The sequence below is a fragment of the Phaethon aethereus genome (genome assembly GCF_964289735.1).
Source record: "Phaethon aethereus genome assembly, chromosome: 1".
Classification (NCBI taxonomy): Eukaryota; Metazoa; Chordata; class Aves; order Phaethontiformes; family Phaethontidae; genus Phaethon; species Phaethon aethereus.
In genome coordinates, this window is record NC_138575.1 from 79,576,482 (window position 1) to 79,597,256 (window position 20,775).

The following is a 20,775-nucleotide window of genomic DNA, read 5'->3' on the forward strand; positions in this document are numbered from 1 at the left end:
TAAAAGGGAGTCACTTTTACAGCGTGGGGGTGGGTGGCGGGGAGAGAGGTCGGGGTATCAGAAGCAACAGGGTCTCTGCCTCCAAGCTGCGGTGGCGGCTCTGTTCTGCTAAGCACTTGCAGGCAGTGTAATTAACCGGGTAGGCAGTGAATTAAATCTTTGTAAAGCCCACTGAGTGGGGGGTTCCTGCAAGCTCTTTTCCAACCGGTCTCAGGCGGCTGGGATAACAGCAGCAGCAGCAGCCGCAGCGGCGGCAGCAGCAAGCGAACAGGGGGGAGCCCAGCGGACGCTGCAGGAGCGCTCCCGCCGGCGGGGAGCCGCGCCCGGCCGATGGACGCGCTCCGCGGGGCCCGGCCGCTGCGGCTGCTCTTGCTCCTGGCGCTGATGCCTTCGCTCCGGGGCCAAGGTAAGTCCGAGCCGATCAGCGGGCGTCCGCCGGGCTGCGCCGCGCTTCCCCCACACCCCACGGCGGGGCCCCGCCGCCCGCGGGCCCGGCTCTGCCCACGGAGCAGGCGGCGCGGGGGCCCGGCGGGCTGCGGGGCGCCGGCGCAGCCCCGCCTGGCCGGGTGGCTGCCGGCGGCGGGGCGCTCGCTGCCCCCCGGGGCCGCCTGCCCCGCCGGTGCCCGCTCCTGCTCCCTCTCCCGGGGCCGGAGGGCGCGGGCGGGCGCGCTGCGGGCTGCGAGGGGAGTCCCGCAGCGGCGGGACGGGAGCGGATCCACGGGGAATGGGGCAGCGGGGCTTTCCCTGGTGTGTGTGTGTCCCCTCAGTGCCCCGGGACGTCCCGGGCAGGCTTTAAAGCGCCGCTGCCACGTCCAAGTGAGCAGAAAGGCGTGGCGTTGCACCGGCTCCGCCGCAGCCGCCCGCTGCCACCGCCGGCTCCCGTTTCCCGCCCGGGGCCGCCGCCGCCCGAGCAGGTTAACCCTGCCCCGGAGGGTCGATACGAGGCTCCGCCGCGACAGACTTTGCCGCTGGGAGTTGGTGAGTCGCTCCGCGGCGGAGCCGGGCTGCCCTGTGGGCCCGGCCCCCCTCTCCCGGGGCCCGGCACCCCTCAGGCTGCTTGGCGCCGGGGCCGGCCGGGCCCCGAGGCTTTTGCAGCCTGGTGTCCCGGGAATCGTGACATGTTGGGGCGGTTGGCGCTGCCGCCCTCCGTCACACGGTGCCCCACGAAAGGCGCCCGGTGGTGGGCGTCGGGTTTAGTTGCAGCCCGCGGAGGGGATGTGGCCCGAAACCGGCGGCCCGGAGGGGTGTCAGGTCTGATCTGCTGGGGACCGGGACCGGGAGACGGGATCGCCAGTTCCTTGGAAGCTCATTGGAGCGGGAGGAGTAAGCGAGGCGAAGGATGCGGGCTTTTTGAAGACAAGACGTGAAACATTTGTGAGTGATTCTGTGTGATGTGGTTGCTTTTGAAAGCAGGGATCTGGATCCGGGCCGTCACTCGCTTTGCACACTGTGCACTTTTCTCCTGTTCTCCTAATACTGTGTAAATAGAGGATATTAATTTGATTTAATTCAGTGTGGTCATCCAATGAAAATATAACCGACGTGACAAAGAAACTACTTTTCATATGGCCATAATGAATTTATCGCAGGTAACAGATCAGCGACTCGTTCTGGTAGAGTAACCCCAAGGGGCCATTCGGAGCTGAGGCTCGGTTACCCTGCGCTCCGGGCAAGCCTTTACCAACATATGATCTCTGGCCTGGGCCTAACAATGGCAGGCAAAAGCCAGTGAGGTAAATTACTTGTTACTATCACAGTATTTTGGCTCTCAGATTTTCATATTGCAGAGTATGTGTCACAGATACTCTTCAAAAGATTTGCTTTTGATGGAGAGATGTTAGCCACTCCTTTTAAAGAAGGCGGGACAGAATAAAGAAGGTTAGAAAAACAGTATTTAGTGCCAAAATCCTAAGATAGCTCCTACTTTCTCTGGGGCAACAGGGCACGTCGGCAAAACTGTGGCTTTGATGTATCACGGTGGATGGGCATAGTGATTTTTAGCGTTCAACGCTATTGTAAAACACTGAATAATTTAATTTTGTAGTCTCAGTGTGCATTTAGCCTTAACTTCTGGGCTGTGTTTCAGAAAATTGGTAAGTAATTAGATATCTAAGTTCAGGTTTTCAAAGTTTTTTTCTTAACACAATAGCCAAATCTGGCAATAAATGGTATATCAGGTTTTTATTCTCAAATAAAAATCCGTGTTCTTAAGTTAACCTAGAATTTGTACATCCTTAGAATTTTCAAAACAGAACAGTGCATAAAATTAGATTTAAATGTTTAAAATCAGATGAGGATCCTTGCTTAGGATACTAACTTTTGAAGAGTAGACTTTGCTCAGGTGAAATAATTGTAATTAATTATTTAATAATTACTAGCAATTGTAACTGCTGTAGGAAAGATTTTTTCTTTCTGCCTTATTTCACATGGCTGGCTGTGTTTTGCAGTCAAAGGAAGTAATTACCTTGTGAGATCATGTTGTTTAAGTGCAGGCTCTTTGGGGCCTGAGTTCCTCTGTGTGACTAGTATGAAGGGGCTTGAGGCTAAGACAAGCTCTTAAGGGCTTTAGTTGATACGGTTGCCAAGTTGCTAGGAAAACATATTTCTGAAATACAGCTTCTTCCTAGGCTACCATCAGTTTTCTTAATTGCTTTTCCTTAGTAACAAATCATCAAATCATCAGTATCTGTTAATTAAAGTCTGCATTCTGAAAAAAAAAAGAAGGGACTGCCTTCCCTGGAACTGCCCAGTGCATGTGAATATAGATATGCACGTCATGCTTCGGAAAAGTAAAGATCTTATAAAACTTCTAAATTTTATAATGCAGCTTTGTTTTCTTGTAAACGTTGCATATTTTTTAAACATTTTTTTGCTTATGGTGTAAAATGCCATCTACTGAAGACAACTAATTCTTATATCATTATGTCCAGTCAGTGTGTGAGTCGTTCATCCTCTAGCTGTGTCTTTGGCATGTCTTGGTACTACAAGCACAGACAGTTTAACTCGCTAAACATCTGGAAACATGTCTTTTCAGGGTGAGCTTATAGTTTGTAATAAAAAAAAAAATATGTTCCACTGACTTTGTGGAATGAGTTTTATTTTAAGATTATGATTTTTACATGTGCTTTTATAGCAGTAAATTTATAAGAAGTGTATGGGTGGAGGTAGGACTTAGAAAAAGCTAGATCTGTGCTTTCCTGCTTGCTATCATACATAAAATCTCCCCCAAAATCACATACTACAAAAAAATACAGTTCTAAAATGAATGCTATCTCTAAATTAGTTTTCAGTTGAGTTTCTTTTTAATAGTTCACTTTCAGACATGACATTTTATTGCAGTCAGGGAAGAGCAAGATGTTAAACTCTTGTTTTTCATCTCTGTAATTGAAAGCAGACATGTTAGTGAAATCCAAGATGAAAATCCATAAACTAGCTTATCAAGTTACTGCAGTATATTTATACTATTCTTTCAGATTTCAGGCATTAACTGATAGCAGGTCGATGCATTTTCAAAAGTTATTTATTTATTGTTGCACTTTAGCCCATTCTGCAAATTTCATATGAAGAATAGTTAAGACCAACTTGTTCTACAATACTTTTATTAACATTTTCTGAAATGAAAGATGAGTCTTAGACCTCAGGGACTTGACAGAAATAGTTACCCGGGACCCTAAAATAGTTTAAGTTTGGTTTTATGAGTGGTGGATAGATGTAAAGAAGTAGGTGGCAAAATGAAGTCAGTAAATGGACTGACTAGATGAGTTTACTAGATGTAGTAAAATACCTGTAGAGAATAAAAGGGGATGGTCAGAGAAGGTCAAGAGAGAGCTGAAATCAAAACAACAAAAGAAATCAGAACACGGGCAAGAATTTTAGTGGTAGCATAGAGTGGTTTCATAAAAAAGAGATAAATGAACAAAAGTTTTGTGGAAAAGATAGCAAAAAGCGATATTTGACAGTGACAGGGAATAAGGAAGATGAGTAAAGTTAAGAAAGAACAGAATAAGCATATCATTTTAGCCAGAATAGACAAAAGTTTTTGTAAAGCGCTCGGGAAGTGTCAGGCACATGTATTTATGTGTAGACCAGATGGAAGGAATTAGGCCAGGTGTTAAGACTGTAATAGTTGAGTAATCACATATAATTAAACTAGGAGAGTGGATAACATTGCTCTGAGATAAAATGTAGAAGTGGAGGCAGAAGACTTGAGAAGACTGCAGAGTGAGAAAGAGAAGTTTGTCCACAAAGAAGTCAACGAAGGAGTTGTCGGGAGCAAGAAGGAAAATGCTGGAAGAGGGCACAAGAAGCAAAAAGACAGGAAATGAAGGATGGGAACGGTCAGTACAGATCAATGATGAGCCCTAGAAGAGTGTAAGGAATTACTGGACTTAATATTTTGTGAGGAAAAATCAGTTTAGAAATGCTCAGAGTAATGTCAGGTTAAGTGGAGAAGGAATAGTCAAAGTATTAGCTACAAAAGTAATGTACTGGGTAATTTGCAGTGACAGGAAGAGCATGTACAGTAGGGGAAAAATTGTGATAGGAACATGCCTGTTTATCAGACCAAGTGATGATCATTGTCCTGCTGAAATCGTCTCTGGCAAGGCACTGGGACAGTCCAGTAAAAGTTGTGTTGAAAGTCTTTGATCAACAGGATGCAACAGTTCTAAAGAAGGATCTCCAGTGCTAATGCTTTCCTGAATACAGTGGCAACACCTTTGGCTAATGCGGCTAGTGAAGCTTCTGTCCTTCACTTTTTTTTACAAGTAACATTTTTTTCCCCAGCACTCATGAGTGCTTTGTCTCTGCTTTGTACTGAGTATAATGTACTTTAGACTTCAAAGTTTTGAGAAATTGCCCTTTGGATTTCAAGTATGTGCTGTTCGATCTTAAAAAGAAATGGAGTTTCTATATTCTCAGGAATTCTTATTCAAATTCTTTTCAGTTATTCAAATTAGTTTAAAATTTTCAGTCAGAAAAAGCTGAATGACATCCTTGACGAAGTTTTAGGGACTTACCACACACAGAATCACTAAGGTTGGAAAGGACCTTCAAGATCATCAAGTCCAACCATTAATCCAGTGCCACCATGTTCCCTAAACCATGTCTTGAAGCGCCACATCCACTCGTTTTTTGAACACTTCCAGAGATGGCGACTCCACCACCTCCCTGGGCAGCCTGTTCCAATGCCTGACTACCCTCTCAGTGAAGAAATTTTTCCTAATATCCAATCTAAACCTCCCCTGGCGCAACTTGAGGCCATTTCCTCTCGTCCTATCACTGGTTACTTGGGAGAAGAGACCAGCACCCTCATCGCCACAACCCCCTTTCAGGTAGTTGTAGAGAACGATAAGGTCTCCCCTCAGCCTCCTCTTTCCAGACTGAACAACCCCAGTTCCCTCAGCCGCTCCTCATAAGACTTGTGCTCCAGACCCCTCATCAGCTTTGTTGCCCTTCTCTGGACACGCTCCAGCACCTCAATGTCCTTCTTGTAGTGAGGGGCCCAAAACTGAACACAGGATTCGAGGTGCGGCCTCACCAGTGCCGAGTACAGGGGCACGATCACTTCCCTACTCCTGCTGGCCACACTATTTCTGATACAGGCCAGGACTCTGTTGGCCTTCTTTGCCACCTGGGCACACTGCTGGCTCATGTTCAGCCGGCTGTCAACCAGCACCCCCAGGTCCTTTTCCGATGGGCAGCTCTCCAGCCACTCCTCCCACAAATACAGCAAGTACATAATTTCATGGATTCTTGCAGCACCCACAAAATGACCCATGCCGCATAAGGGTGTAAGATGTTCCCTGCTAAAGGATTCACTGTTGAGTCTAGTACTGTCAAAATCTAGATTGAAGCCTTAAGCATATTAAGAAAGCAAGCAATACCTAAAAATCCACTTTTGTATCAATGCTGAAGTAAGTGTATGGATATAGAAATATTTTGGCATATTCTAGCTTTTTAGGATGTTTCCTAGGATTTACTAAGCGCTAGAAGGATATACTCTATAAATGCTACCAGCAGTACATCAGTTCAAAATACTAGTGTCTTCCATCTTTGCCTACATTCTAAGCTCACAGTAGTGAGTACTTCTAATACCAATACTTTGGCAGAAAATCTGGAAGAGCTAGATACCAATTTGCAACTCAGAATACATGGTTTCAATGGTGAGGAAAATCTCATGGAAGGGTTTTAGTAATGTCTTTTCCAAGAGAAAACCTTACCTAAATCATTGCTATATAAATGTATACAAAAAATGGATCTTTATTTTCTCCCTGCTCTGTGAAGTCTGCAGTTCCTTCCGTGTTCATTAGTTACTTGAACCTTGTCCCATTGTGCTATAAATTTTATCCCATCTACGTAGTGTTTCTGTACTATTCTTTAAATATGGCAGTAGTAGAATATTAGAAACTTTCATCATTGTCCATCTTTTTTTTTTTTATATTTACCAGTAAGTATGCCTGCAGAGTACATATGTGTCACTTAGTATACAAAAGCATAGGCAGTCTTGCTAATTTTCTGGTCAGATGAAAATAGAGAAACCCCAGTGTGAAAATGTTTTTCCTGTAGCCATTTTACATGAGAAAATACAGAAAGGCCTGAGCGTATATATGTTTGGTACTCTGAGATGTGCTGATCTGTCATATTCTCATGTACCGCCGATTTCAGTTGCTATAATTTAAATATATACATATTTTTGGACTTGATGCAAAGCTCTTCAAGGTCTTTCTAAAGACTGCCACTTACTACAGTACATTTTGGATCATGGCCTTCATACAAATGAACAGGACTAACAATAGATCGATTGTAACATATTATATAAAACTTTCTAATCACACTTATTTTAAGATTTGAAATGAGGAGCCAAGAGAAGATAAAAATTTCTTCTTGAATGGGAGAGAAAAAGTGCCACTTCAGGCTATCAAAACCCTGTGAAGTAACTTCATTATTGCATGATTTTTTCATCCAGGGAGGAGTGAAGGACAAAATTTAGCATGTGCTTGTCAGAAAGAGCACTGTTCTTCTTGCAATTATGAGTCTTTTTTTGTAGGTCCACCCATGTCATCTTGGTGAGGCTGGGTTCTTTAGGCCACTTCTGCCCATCGGAGCTGTGAATGCACTCTCTTTTTTCATGTTCCTGTGGTTATGTAAAGTATAGGACAGCTGTTACTTACACTAAGTTGTTTATATGGTGCTGACTCAGCAGACTCCAATGTTAAATTTCTCTGCATTTCTTCGTGTCTTCTAGAAGCCTGCAGAGCAGCCTTCATTCCTGTAGTCCTAGTATCTTTCAAACTCCAGCTTCCTCACAGAAGTCCAAAAAATAACCTATCCAGAAAGATGAAAAGATTCAAGTTAATTTGAAAAGGCATCCGCATGGAGTACCAGTCTTCAGATATGGGTTGTTGCAGCGTGTAAGAGCCTGTGTATAGGAGGTGGCAACAAAGGAGTGGGTTTAAATGGGCTTTTGGAGCAGACTGTGTAGTAATACATTATTAGAAATTCTCTGTCGTTAGGGATGTTAAGGCACAAGAGCACATTGTTGTGAGGTTGTGGAATCACCCTCACTTCATATTTTTATGGACAGCTAAATAGAAATCTGCCTAGAACTGACCAAATTTTATCAGTTCTGCCTGAGGGTAGTGGGTAGGACAAGATAACCTCTTGAGGGCTTCTACATCCCTATTTTATGTGGTATTTTGATACGTATATAGGATGTCTTTTAGGCTGTGGAGTCTTGCAATTTTTTAGTAGCCAGTTGCCTTCTTTTTTGAAATTTTTTTTTTATTAGAACTTAGACAAAATAAAAAAACCCACAGTAAAGCATTTCACTTTCCCCACCAGAGAAAATAAGGCATGTTGCAACAGACCGCTGCCTCCCTTAGGCCTGTCCTTATCACCAAACACAGCAGCTACCTCAACAGATATTGCCATCAACAATTTTAAGAGCTTCTTTTATAAACTGCAAACAGACACTTCATAAAATGAGGTTTAGGGAGATTTTTCAGATATGGCCAATTGTGTGATGGCCAATGCTGGTGCAACCAGAGCCACATTCCCCGTAAATGAGTGTTCTCCAGAGCTAAAAAAAACTTCCAGTAAAATGTTGGCTGTTTTAAAACCAACCACAAAACACATTAACATACCAGGCATTTCCTTTAGGGTGCTGCTACTTTAGTTAGTGTGCTGACTGGGTTTCCTCAGCTATCCTGAAGTAATCATACTCAGCTGAGAATTCATCTGAAGGTACAGGTTCAAACCCTGGTGACAGCTGGCGATGAACACAGCCTTGCAGGCTGCAAGAGACGTGCTGGAGGCTGCCTCCGGCCTCGTGCTGTTGTGGGGATTACAAGAGAGGGCATCCTGGTTCCAGGTTTCATGTACTTGTTATGAAGTTCAAGCTGCTATATTCTTTAAGGGAACGTGTCGGAACAACCTAGTAGAGGAACGAAGAATATCTTACTGTCCAAAGGTGACTAATGCCACAGCTGAGCTGTGTCAGGTCATCTTACTCCGTCAGTATATTGGCATATTTGAGGTATGGTCTTAAGGTAAGCAAGGATGTCTCTGCAGAAGAAGAAAAGCTCCTATTCACTTCTTTCTCTGCATATAAAATGGAGGAGGGGCATCTTCATTCCAACTCCAGCCTGAAGAGATTCAGGAAATACTCACATCGTCTCAGATGGAGAATGGTAATGCTTTCCTGCGTCGCTCCATTACTCCCAACTCAAAGCATTTTCTTCAGGGAATCATGAGGCCAGATTTTCTGTTGTATGTCTTTCTCTTTCATAGTTTCGGGTCTCCTTCACCTTCTCCTCTACTCTTGTGTGCCTAATTCCTAGGTTTACACGTGAGATCAAGATGCAGCAAAGCTGTACTTACCATGTTAGTCTATTACCAGTTGGACTTTTGAAGTCAGCTGGTTTCCCTCTTGTCTAAACATGTCTCTGGGTCTAGTTGATGCTTTAAGTGTCCAGCCAGAGTGTATTTGCATTGCCAGAAACAGCATTTCCAGTGTTTGTAAGGACAGCCAAAAAATCAAGACTACAAATCCCAGCTGCCAGCACTTGACTGCTGTCCCTACTACAAAGGCAACTGAGTTGTCCACCTTATATTAGCCAGGTGTCATTGTTTCAAGAACAGTTGGTATGGCAAGAACAGTTGGTATGGCATAGCAAATTAGGCCAAGCAAGCTTTGTGTGCCCTGAATCTATAGCACAGTGGAGCCTTGGCCAAAGAGATATGTATGCAGTTGCTCTGGCTTTGCGTCAGGAGAGTACAGATGTAAAGGGAGTTTGGAAGGCAAACAGTGTGACTCTGAATAATACAGATGTCCAGTCTGTCATTTTGGGGATCAAATTCTGTATATAGACTTTTTTTTTTTCTTCAGTTGACAGTTAGATGGATGAGCATCTCTGCGAAGAATTTTCTTGACAGGACAGGAAAGGTTTTGTCAGAAAGGTATGCTGTGAAAGTTGAAAGTATTTTTCTTACTGGAAATCTAAACCAATGCATGTCTGTTGTAAGCATGAGTTCCAGAAGTACTGAAACATGTTGGACTAGTGCTGAGCTTTCAATGAGTCCATCTGCTGCCTGTATCTGCATATGCTGGGAAGTGATAATCATGTTCTGTTTTCTCACATTCCACAGTGCTGAGTCTCGTATAGAGTCAATTGAGTGAAGGGCAAGACATGCATCACATTTTACAAACTCAATCAATAATGTGCTTAAAAGATTAAAAGCATCTTAATAAGCAGGTGTGATTTTGACCCCTTGACCTGGACTCACAAATCCGTAGCCAACTATAGCTGGTTATGTAGGCTGGGAAGTTGATGAATTTGATGCTCACATCACTTACTGCACTGAAGAACTGGAAAGCTTTACTGGCACTAGCTTGGTAAGCCCATCTAGGCTCAGGTATAGGTTTGGTTTGATACTATCATCAGCTTTCTTACTGTTCCATAGATCAGCACTGAGTAATGAACAGCTGTCTAATCCTGGATTGTACACAGGCTTTTCCATGATCATCATCCGTACGCAATAGCTGCTATTGTAGATTGTTTCTTAAAAAATCTGGCCCTTTTTGATCTAGCTGGAATGCTACTGCCATGAAAATCATACAGTCCTTTTTACTTCTGCTTACTTTTTGCACAATTCCCAGAAACAGTTTAGGGTTTCTCATTCCGGGAACCATGCTTTTGGGTAACATTCTTAATCTTATCTTTCTTTTGCAGAAAATATTCACTGTAGCAGCTGAATAAGCAGTTATTACATCATAGAAGTCTAAAGTTACACAGATTTTAACCGCATTTCTTGCTTTGAACTCCCACACAGTATGGCAATCCTGTTAAGATTAGCAAACTACCTTTTTTTAAAACATATGCTCGTACACATTTTGTCTATGTAAGCATAGTTCATAGGTAGCACATGAATGCATCACATGCACAAAATGTTTTAATTTTTATGACCTTTAATCACTTCTTACCTGAGAGGTCGTCTTCATGACAGCTTTTGTAAAATTAGAGCTCTGAGTTCCAGCTGTCTTGCTACTGTCCTCGTCCCAAGACCCCTGCAGTTTCTCTCAGAATACTACATATATAACCTTAAACATCAGGACTGGTGTTCTTGCTGTTATCATACTAACACGACTCAAGTTATTTTGGATGTCCTGTTGCACATACTTTTCTGCAGGGACAAAGTAGTGATGAAGCTGCATTTGATTTTACCCCAAATCGACTTGGATTTTCTCAATTAGTCAATTAGCATGCAAAATTACTATATCTGAGTGAAAAGGAAGTGAACATGCTACCAGCTTAACAGATCTCAGGTTTATTTTCGTATTTTTCTGTCTCGTGTTACTAAAAAAGCTGAACAGTTGCTTCACAAACTTACAAAATGGACCAGAGAGTATATTCCTGTGTTACAACTTTCCTGTGGGGTTTCTCCCTCCAAATAAAAGGCCACATTTCAGCTGAACAGAGACAATATCATCAGCCTTTCCCAGAAGTGTTTCGTCTTTCAGATGCCTGATATTTCTCTGGCTGTTTTGCATGAAACATTATGCACTTGGCAAAACAATTGAAGGGACACCAGGTTCAGAAGAGCAGTACTGTAATTAATATTTGATCATCTTTGGCACTCCAGCTCTGAGGGATGCCACGAGCCCATCAACTGCAGTAAAAGACACGTGGTGGCATTCAAGAGGAAGAAAAGAACCATCCCTTTCTGCACAGGGAGTGAGATTCTTCGAGATGTTGTAATCAGAGTAGTTTCTGCCATCTGCTTTCCACTACCCCTTCCTTTCAGACACCCTGCATAGCAAACGTCTAGTTATGAGAAACTGAAGAGAGGCCATGGCCCCTCCATGCTGTTGGTCCCCTGAAGAGGGTGTAAGGAGGCACAGACGCCCCCGGTATGAACTGTTTTGCCCAAAGATTTCCAGCTGGGGGCCGCATGAATATGCACATGTACGGTCAAATCCACAGCGCTGGAAAAACACAATTACGAGACGATAAGTCTGCCCTGTTTCTAAATACTCATTAACAACTCTTAATGCCAAAATAGTCATAACCAATTCCAGTGCAATTAGGAGTTGACATCCAAAGCGTGAGACGTGCACTTTCTGAGATTTTGAAAGAGTAGGGATTTGTCCACGAATGACCATTTTTAAAAGCAAACTGCAAAGCCAAGCTAGAGAAAATGTTTTGCACTGGTTTATTGTTATGTTTTAGAAGGATGGCCTTGAGGGTGGAGTCGTTTTTTTTTTTACTGCTTGTTTTTCACTTCCCTCTATTCTCAAGAGATTTTTGGCAGGACCTTTGGAGGATATGAATTGTGATGTCACCAAGAAAGTGAGCCTGGACCACAGTTCTCCCTCAACAAACTATCCGAAATCCTTCTTTGTCTGGATACACTCCTACAGACGAGCTTGCTTAGCTTGGCCTGCTTTGAATTCTTGAGTTATTTGGTTGGAGTAGAGGTGTGTTGCCAGAGCTGGGAGGGAAGAACTGGTGTCCAGAGCCAGGGATTGTCCTTCTGGGGAGGAACTTGGCTAAAGACCCGTTTGTACAAAGCCCTGCAAAAACCTGCAGCCAGCTCTGCACTTTAGTTAAATATGTATCATTTTTCAACACAGTTAAGGTTGATTGCAGACAACAGCACCAAAAATACGGTTATTTGTAACACATTGTATGAAATTTGATGCATATAATGTTTGTTAGCAATACACTGGCAGACAGAGAGCACCAGACAGGGTCCTATTCCCAAAGAAGAGATCAGACGCAAATTCATGTCTTTCACCACAGGCAATTATTTATTTACAAGACTGATTTTCTCTGTAGCATTATAAACTACAATTAACTTTCAGACACTGGCATAAATCCTGGACACACTGAGGAATTCAAGAGAAATATTGCCTTGACTTCATAATGACAGAATTTTGACCATTATTGTGAGCTTGTCAGGAAGACTAGAAGGGTGACCTTGGTCATAGAGTACAGAGCTCTGTTATAAACGAACATTTAATGTAATTCTATTTAAAAGTATAATGATTTTCTTATTAAAAAATGTTTGGTTTACTTGATAGCATAATTCTGATTATTGTTTACTGCTGTAATATTTGTTGACAGGAACCACATCCTTTCACAAGCTTTACTTATCTAGGCTTAAAATGCTCTATTTCTTCCAGTTTCTCCTCATATAATAGGGCTTTGATTCCTCTGGCCACCCCCCTAGACTTTACACATTTTCCATTTTGATGTAATCTTTCCTAAAGAGGGATAGCCAGAATTATGCTCAGTACTCCAGAGCTTGCACTGGAGAATTGATAACTACCTTAAGAGTACCTACCTTAAAGCAACTGATGCATCCTAAAATCTCATTTAACTCTTTCCTTTTTGCTTTGAATTGTTGGATTATAAGCACTAGTTGGGAATATAGGTTCTTCCTTGCAAATAACCAGGTTACTGGAGGGGGTTAGCCTCTCTTCTTGCTTTCAGCTGCTTTTTACTTTCTCACATACGAAAATCTGCTAGTTGGGGTACTTGTGTAAGCTGTCTGATGTGTGTCAAAGTAAGTGTGATCATGAATAGGGTAAATAATGTTGCTGCTTACTTTGATAACTGCAGCAGGTGAATACATGGATAGATGGAAGGAGGCTGTACGTCCAGTACATCAGGAGCACCTGGGGAACGATGGCTGTGTACCTGGTACAGGGAGAGCCAGAGGAGACTGGTGCTTGTCCTTATCAGACTCTGCAGGAAGTCATTTGTAAAGATGGATAGTCTTGAATACAATGCTGCTGCTTATTGAATTTTGCACCCCTTAGATGGGCTTGGAGCAAAGCTAAGAATGAGACAAATTATGTGAGTCATTTTATATCCAGTGGAGAGATGCTCTGGGAATGACCTGGTGTGCGCTCCCTGTTCTTCCACCAGCTTGCTGTGTAATTTGGGCAAGTCATTTCATCCTTCTGTACTTTAGCTTCTCCATCAAAAAGAAATAAATGAGATTTGCCTTCCTCTGTGCAGCACAGCAACATACAGATGAAAGGGCCTTATTTTTCCATGAAGTGGTTGGTCACGGAATCGTTTAGGTTAGAAGGGACCTCTTGAGATCATCCAGTGTTTGAACACTCTCACAGTAGAGAAGTGTTTTCTGCTGTTCAGATGGAACTTCATGTGATATAATTTGTGTCAATTGCCTCTTGTCCTGTCACTGGACACTTGAGAGGAGTCTGGCTCCCTCTTCTTCATCCTCTCCTATCAGATATCTATAAACATCGATCAGATCCCCCCAAGCCTTCTTTTCTCCAGGCTAAATAGTCCCAGCTCTCTCGGTCTCTCCTCATATGAAACATACTCCAGTGCATAAATCGTCTTGGTGGCCCCACACTGGACTCACTCCAGTAAGTCCATATCTTTCTTGAACTGGGGAGCCCAGGACTGGATACAGCACTCCAGGTGTGGCTTCATCGGTCCTGAGCAGAGGGGAAGGATGACCTCCCTCAGCCTGCTGCCAGTGCTCTGTCTAATGCAGCCCAGGGTGGTGTTGTCTGCCTTTGTTGCAAAGGTGCGTAGCTGGCTCATGATCAACTTGGTGTCCACCAGGACACTCAAGTCTTTCTCTGCAGAGCTGTTTTCCAGCTGGTAAGCCCCCAGGGTGTACTGGTGCATGGGGCTTATTCCTCCCCATATCTGGGGGGAGGAACTTTGCATTTCCCTTTGCTGAACTTCACAAGGTTCCTCACTGCCTATTTCTCCATCCTGTTGTGATCCCTCTCGATGGCAGCACAACCATCTGGTGCATCAGCCACTCCTCCCAGTTTTGTATCATCTGTGAATTTGTGAGGATACACTCTTTCCCAGTGTCCAGGTAATTAATGAAGATGCTAAACAGTGTTGGAACCAGTCTTGACCCCTGAGGGACACCACTAGTGACTTCCCTCCAGCTGCACTTTGTGTCACTGATCGTACCCTCTGGGCCTGGCGATTCAGTCAGTTTTCAGACCCCCTCACTGTCCGCTTACCTAACCTGTACACTGTCAGCCTGTCTATGAGGGTGTTACGGGAGACAGTCAAAAGCCTTACTGATGGCAAGGTAAACAACATCCAATGCTCTCCCCTCATCCACCAAGCTAGCCACCTCCTGAGGTTGAGTCTGGTTAGGCTATGAGGTTGGTTACGCATGATAGCCCCTTCATAAATCCAGTCTGACTTCTGATCACCTTCTTGTCCTTCGTGTGTTTGGACATTGTTTCCAGGAGGATTTTCTCCATCACCTTCCCGGACAGTGAGAAGAGGTTGACCAGCCTGCAGTTTCCCAGATCTTCTCTCTTGCCCTTCTTGAAGACAGGGGAGCATTTGTTCTCTTCCATTCTTCATGAGCTTCTCTCGTTCACCATGACCTCTCAAAGATAATTGTGAGTAGCCTGCCAGTGACATAGGCCAGCTCCCTCAGCGTTCCTGACTACAGCCAGTCAGGGCCATCAGTCAAAAAACTTAGGAAACAAAGAGAAAACATTAGAAAGCTGTCCCTCTTGATAATCAGATGGGTTTTTTTACTCAGATTGCGTATTTGTTATACAAGGAGCTGCTCAGTGTCGGGACTACAAGATAATTAATAGGAAAATGTGACTCATGTTTTATTCCAAGTTCTGATACACCTGCTGTGCAGTGAACTTTTGCACTCAGAATACGAAGCAAACCTGTAGTGCTTGTCAGTTCATTAATAGTATTTAGTTTTATTAAATTAGAGACTTTTGCAAAAATCCTACTCTGCACAAATTATTTTCTTCAGTATACTTTTCCCCTTTGTTTCAGGGTTGGTATCAGTATCTATATTAATTTTTCTTTCATATGCTAAGTGATCAAAATACCATACACCTTTCTGTCTCTGTGTACAATACTTTTGAATTTACAGACATACTTTTGAGTAAAACAGATTAATTGGATAACCACCTCAGGAAAAAGTAGTTCTGGAAATTAACTTGCAATGAGTTTCATCTGTCTTTCATATGAGACAGTGCTTTGCCCTGTATTCTTCAGGATTTTAAGAGGTTGCTTATTGCTACTGCCACCTTTGATAATAAAGGAGTGCAATCCAACAGATCCTTTCATTGTGCAGGACTCTATCTGAACTGTTTTCTGCGGGAGTATCAGTCCTTGGGCTGTGTCTTTACGTGGAAGGCTAAGGGAAACTGCGGTTTGCTTCACTGAGGAAGGAATACCTCCAGCACTTGGGCTGATTACAAGGTGCCAGTGGATGCTTCATTTGGCCATGGCTGCCTTTTGGATGGGTGCACTATTCTGTGTGTAGATAGGGAGGGAAAAACAAACTGACCCTCTTTGTTGTTTGCTGTTTGTTTTTTTTTTTAAACTGGCAGGTGCAATACCATTTATGAAGGTTGTATTAAATATATTGTTGTATTTTTCTTTCTTTTCTCATTTCTGCAGATCTTTCAATGGAAGAATGCTGTGACAAGGGTATTGAATGGGCAAATAAAAACAGAATGTGTACTTCTCTACCATTAATACCGGAGTCCAGAGAATGCAGGTATGTAGTTATGTATTATATATTAAACTATTGTATATATTTTCATGTTGAACCATGGGGATGGCAGGTATAAAAGCTGATTATAAGATGAAGCACCCAGCTCTTAAACCTGAGTTTTCCAGATCCATGTCTAGCCTTGGGAACAGCTAAGTATCTACTTTTCTTCCATTAAGTCCTTCTAATTTTTGCTGTTGGTCTAGTGTGGAGTCACCCAGCTCTAACCTGTTTGACATGTGCCGTCTCTTAGTCAGAAGTTTTTCCACTGTACTCACAGGGCTTGGACTCTGCCTACAGTCAATGTATCTCAGCAGGGCTCCACTAATGTCAGCAACGCTTCTGCAGTTTATACTGTGAATCTAGCCCAGTGATGGTCCAGATTCTTGGCCCAACGTTTTTCAAGAAACACAGCAGATCCTGTACATGAATAATCTATAGATTGCATAGATACATATGTATGTAAGACAGCCTTTTAAAACCGCTTCTCCTGTGTGGTGCCACACAGATAATTGTCTTGCAGTTCTTAGTTGTATTGCTGGTTGGGGGAACTTAAAGCTTAAATCAAGGAGATTGCTAGTTATGTAGTGTCCGACTTCTGTCAAATGTATTTGACTGTAGAAAGTAGTGAACTTTACTTAATAGATTTCTTAATTCTACTGACATTTAATAGGATGTTAATTTCTATTACGTAATCTAGCAAATGGAATAATGACGTTAAATGTTAAAATTATTTGCACAGGAGTATTTTGGTTAAACTGAATCTCTTATATGATCGGGGCATTCTTTTATTTTTTCTGTTGATGACTGTGTTATTTTTGCTGTTAAACACACTTGTGAGATTTAATTTGTGGAGCTAAATTTGTGGTTGGTAGTTTGGGGACAGTTTCACAGAAGACTTTATATTTAAAACACATTACATCGCTCCCCTCTATCTTTTCAAATGGATTGCAAATCTATTTAACTTTGGTAACTGTAGAAGTGTTGGATTGATCTTTATTGTGGAAAGAATGTGTCTTGCAGGCAAGTTTGTCCATGTTTTCTGACTTTTGCATTTATATTGGCATTGAAAGCAGTCTCTTACTCAGAAAAATTGACAGATAGGACTTAAATCACAATTTAGGACATACTTGAAGGGTCAGAAGAGTTACAGACAAAACAGAGGCAGGAAAAACAGGAAACCAAATTTATTGAACAATCTGGGAGCAAGAATCTTGATGATTTAATAATAATTTGATTAACATGAGTTGCAATTCTGCTGTAAATTTATTCTTTTAAAGATTGCCACTTTAGAGAGTCTTCAGGACTTCATAGGAACTGAAACAAGCTTAGTAATACTTCATCTAGCTTTTGTGCGTAACTGATAGGTAATTAAGAAAATTATAGTGATGTAATGGTAAATTAGAAATGGGTAAACTCACATATTCTGCGAGAGGCATGAGCACTTACGCACAAAAAAAGTGGATAAATTCATGCATCTATTCATGACACTACAATAAATGAGCATACCTCCCCCTGAAGCTTGGCTCTACTCTAAAAATGACTAAGTAGAATTGGCACCTTTGACTACTTTCTTTAACAGCAATATTATTTTACTCCAGTTATGATTCCAAACTGGCATATCTGTGAGAGGTACAGCAAAGTTACTTTATGATGCCATGTCAGACACAAAAGTAGGGCCGACTCTACCGACTCTACTCGTAATTGCTGGTGTAACTGGAGCCAGACTGAACAGTGAGGGAGCATGATTCCTTTTATAAGCACTTGAGGGTAATGACACTGATTTTGTACATTTTTTCCTACTGCACAGAGATGTGAGCAAAACTGGGTTTATGGCACTTGCTGAGGTCTAGGCAGATGAGAATATGGCACAGGATGCCTTATGGGCCACAAGTTTTCAAAAGAACTTCCTATTTAGATGCCTACATGCAGTGGGAGCTGCTGGGGAACCAATATCTATCATTTTCATTTATGTGGTTGCTAAACCCCAGCTGGGATCTTTTGACTCTAGTGCAGCACAGTGTTGGACAGTGTAGATCATCTGACTTTGCTCTCAAAAAAACATGGCCTCTTGGGTCTACAAAGCCATATTACTTCAGGCCAGATGGAGCTGTTTGCCCTGCGTACTTCAGCTTGGATTTGCAAGGTTAGCAGTTGAACACAAGGGAAAAATACATTGTGAAGCGAGCAGATTTGATGAAGTTACTGAAGTAAAAATGGTTTTGTGCAGTTACTTTGCAAAGACCGTGCAACACAGAACAGATTGGATGTGAGCACTTTGCCCAACATGCTTTGCAAGAATTTACATGCTGCTTTTGCATCCTTTGCTTAAGAGTAGTAATAACGGGATCTCGGATTCAGTCCTTCCCTCCAGAGCAAGCCCACTGCTAGAGTTTCTTTTGCTTTTCTTTTGTTCATGTGAGGAACAAGCTACCTTGTCAGAATTGCACCTCCTTGACCTTTCCCAACCATTTAAAGCACATGCCTAGTAATCAAGAAGGGTTTCCACGTGAGCACTGACATTTTCATATTTGCCATGCATCCAAGAAACAAGCTGACTGTTCTGGGTTTCAACATCTTTTTGGGATCCTTCCCCCAAAGTTTCTTGTGGTTCTTGAGGGACTTGCCGTCTGTGTGAGTGTCACTTGCTGAATGTGGTACAGCTTGATCTGCAGATGTGCTCACTTTCTTGTCCTGCACCAGAGGTGAGCCAGCCCCGTGTCTGAACTTCACATGAATTTATAAGATCTATCTGGCTGCTGTTAATCGGTTGTGTTTAAGTTGAAACAAGGCTCCGGGCTCAATGTCCAGTCATGTCTGCAATCTCTTACTGTGGTTGCTTGTCGCACAGATGAGTATACCTCCTTGTATTATCACTCTGGACAATGACAGTATTTTTCTCTGTGTCTTCATGACTCAGTAAATATGAGTGTAGAGTTTTAATGAATAATATCTTTGGCTGTCAGAACAGCAGCTTTTTGCCCATTCATCCATTTTCTTGTGATGTGGTTAAAATCACAGCAGTTGGAAACAGCTGCCATTTATTTTTGGAACTCAACCTGCCCAATAAATCTTCTTCCTTTCAAAATGAAGAATTTCCCCTGCCCAGAGCTCTTAGCAAGTGAACTTAATTCCTGGGCCAGAAACCACATATCTCCATACGAGAATTGCATGCCTTTAGCACCATGTAAGGTCTTTTTGGAGTTACATCGGGAACAGCATTATTTATTATTAGTGTTGCAAGAACGCATAAAAGAAGAAGCTACAGAACACTCTACTAGGTACTGTGCGAAAACAGAACGAAAAGGTGGTCTGTGTTCCCAAGCAGAGACAAGGGGCAGCACTTGCAGACAGACTCGGACGGGAACACAAGGAAGTAGTACGACAAGGGTGTTCGGAGTGATAGGCACCAGATGCTTAAATGCTGATAGATGTTTACTGATTTATGCCATTCGTAAGTCTGGAAGAGCCTGAGATTTTCGACATCAAAGTTGTGACAGCTCTGTGTCTGAAAAAGCTGTTTAAAGTTATTTTTGGAGAAGTTGTCTTTATTAATTATCTCTTCTCTGTAGCCTGCTCAGTGCGCCTCACAATCACTAAGATTTTTGGTTTCACGGTCAGAGGGATAGAAGAACAGCCTGCTATGTCGTGAGGAGTTTATTGCCACTCATTTAGGATAACTCGCTTACCTCGCTCTGCAAGTAATGTCAAACTCAGTCGTTCTCTGCCACAGTGTTATCAGTATTGTTTCTCTACATAACATATGATATCAATATAATTTTACCCTTTACCTTCAAGAAAATTTTTATTATGTAATCTACAAAGTTGTTTATGGATTGCAGCTAATTAAGTTTGAGCTTTGTTGAATAAATTATTTTTACTTGAGTCCTTTGCTAATTTATAACACATGATCAAACATGTATATTTTCATTGTTGAGGCATTCTTTATTTTTTTCATTTGTCATATTGTGTCACTCATAATACCAGATCTTGCTCTTGCTCTTAATTTTCCTAGGCTCATTTCTGTTGCATATTAAACTGCAAACCGAAAGGACTACGGGTAGAAGGCCCAGCTTGTTTTTGCAAAATAATTCTGGAGTGGAATTATTCCCTTTTTAATTTTCATATTTTTTGTCCAAGACTTTCCACTGTGCACATGAATAGCACTGACATAGTTTGAAGACAGGCTAATAAGTAGAAGGAGAGAGGCAGAGGGTAATGAAATTAGGCTGACAACAAAGACATTGTTTTCAGAGCAAAGTCAAATTTTAATGCTTTTATGGAAAGAAATGAAAGGAAAAATAGGTGATTATGAAATCTGTGCTGGTTTAGGAGTGCATCCTCTGGGAAGGAGAATAATAAATGTGAAAGGATTGTGGAGGTAAGTGGACATGTAGATTTTCAGTTGGAAATTTGTTCTGTGAAAATCAGTAACATTGGTTAGATCTTAACAGGAAGTAAAAGTGAGAATATAAACCATGATTTCTTAACTAGATTTATAATCAAATTACTAGTAATGGAAGAACTTTAATTTTAGATGAGCATCTACAACAAAGAATAAGGATTTTTTTTAATGTCTGAGTGATTTCTGTTCACTATTGAGCCAGGAATAAAACTCATCTTTCAGAGATGCATGATTTTACTGGAAATATCCTCAGTGAATGTCAGTTGTGAGGCCTCATGCTTCCATATTTAGTGTTTTAAGATTTAAGCTATATTGTAAATACCTAT

At 42.1% G+C, this 20,775-nt stretch overlaps 1 protein-coding gene across 1 annotated transcript in view; it reads left to right on the top strand.

Moving 5' to 3' along the window:
- Window positions 1-330: 330 nt before the first annotated feature.
- The window catches only part of FBLN1 (fibulin 1), a gene marked incomplete at both ends in the record, with an annotated part of 81,070 nt that continues 60,625 nt past the window's right edge, over window positions 331-20,775 (top strand). Inside the window, 2 exons of the mRNA XM_082014025.1 lie at window positions 331-406; window positions 15,951-16,050. Coding sequence (XP_081870151.1) covers window positions 331-406; window positions 15,951-16,050 — 176 coding nt within the window. The remainder of the gene's footprint in view (window positions 407-15,950; window positions 16,051-20,775) is intronic.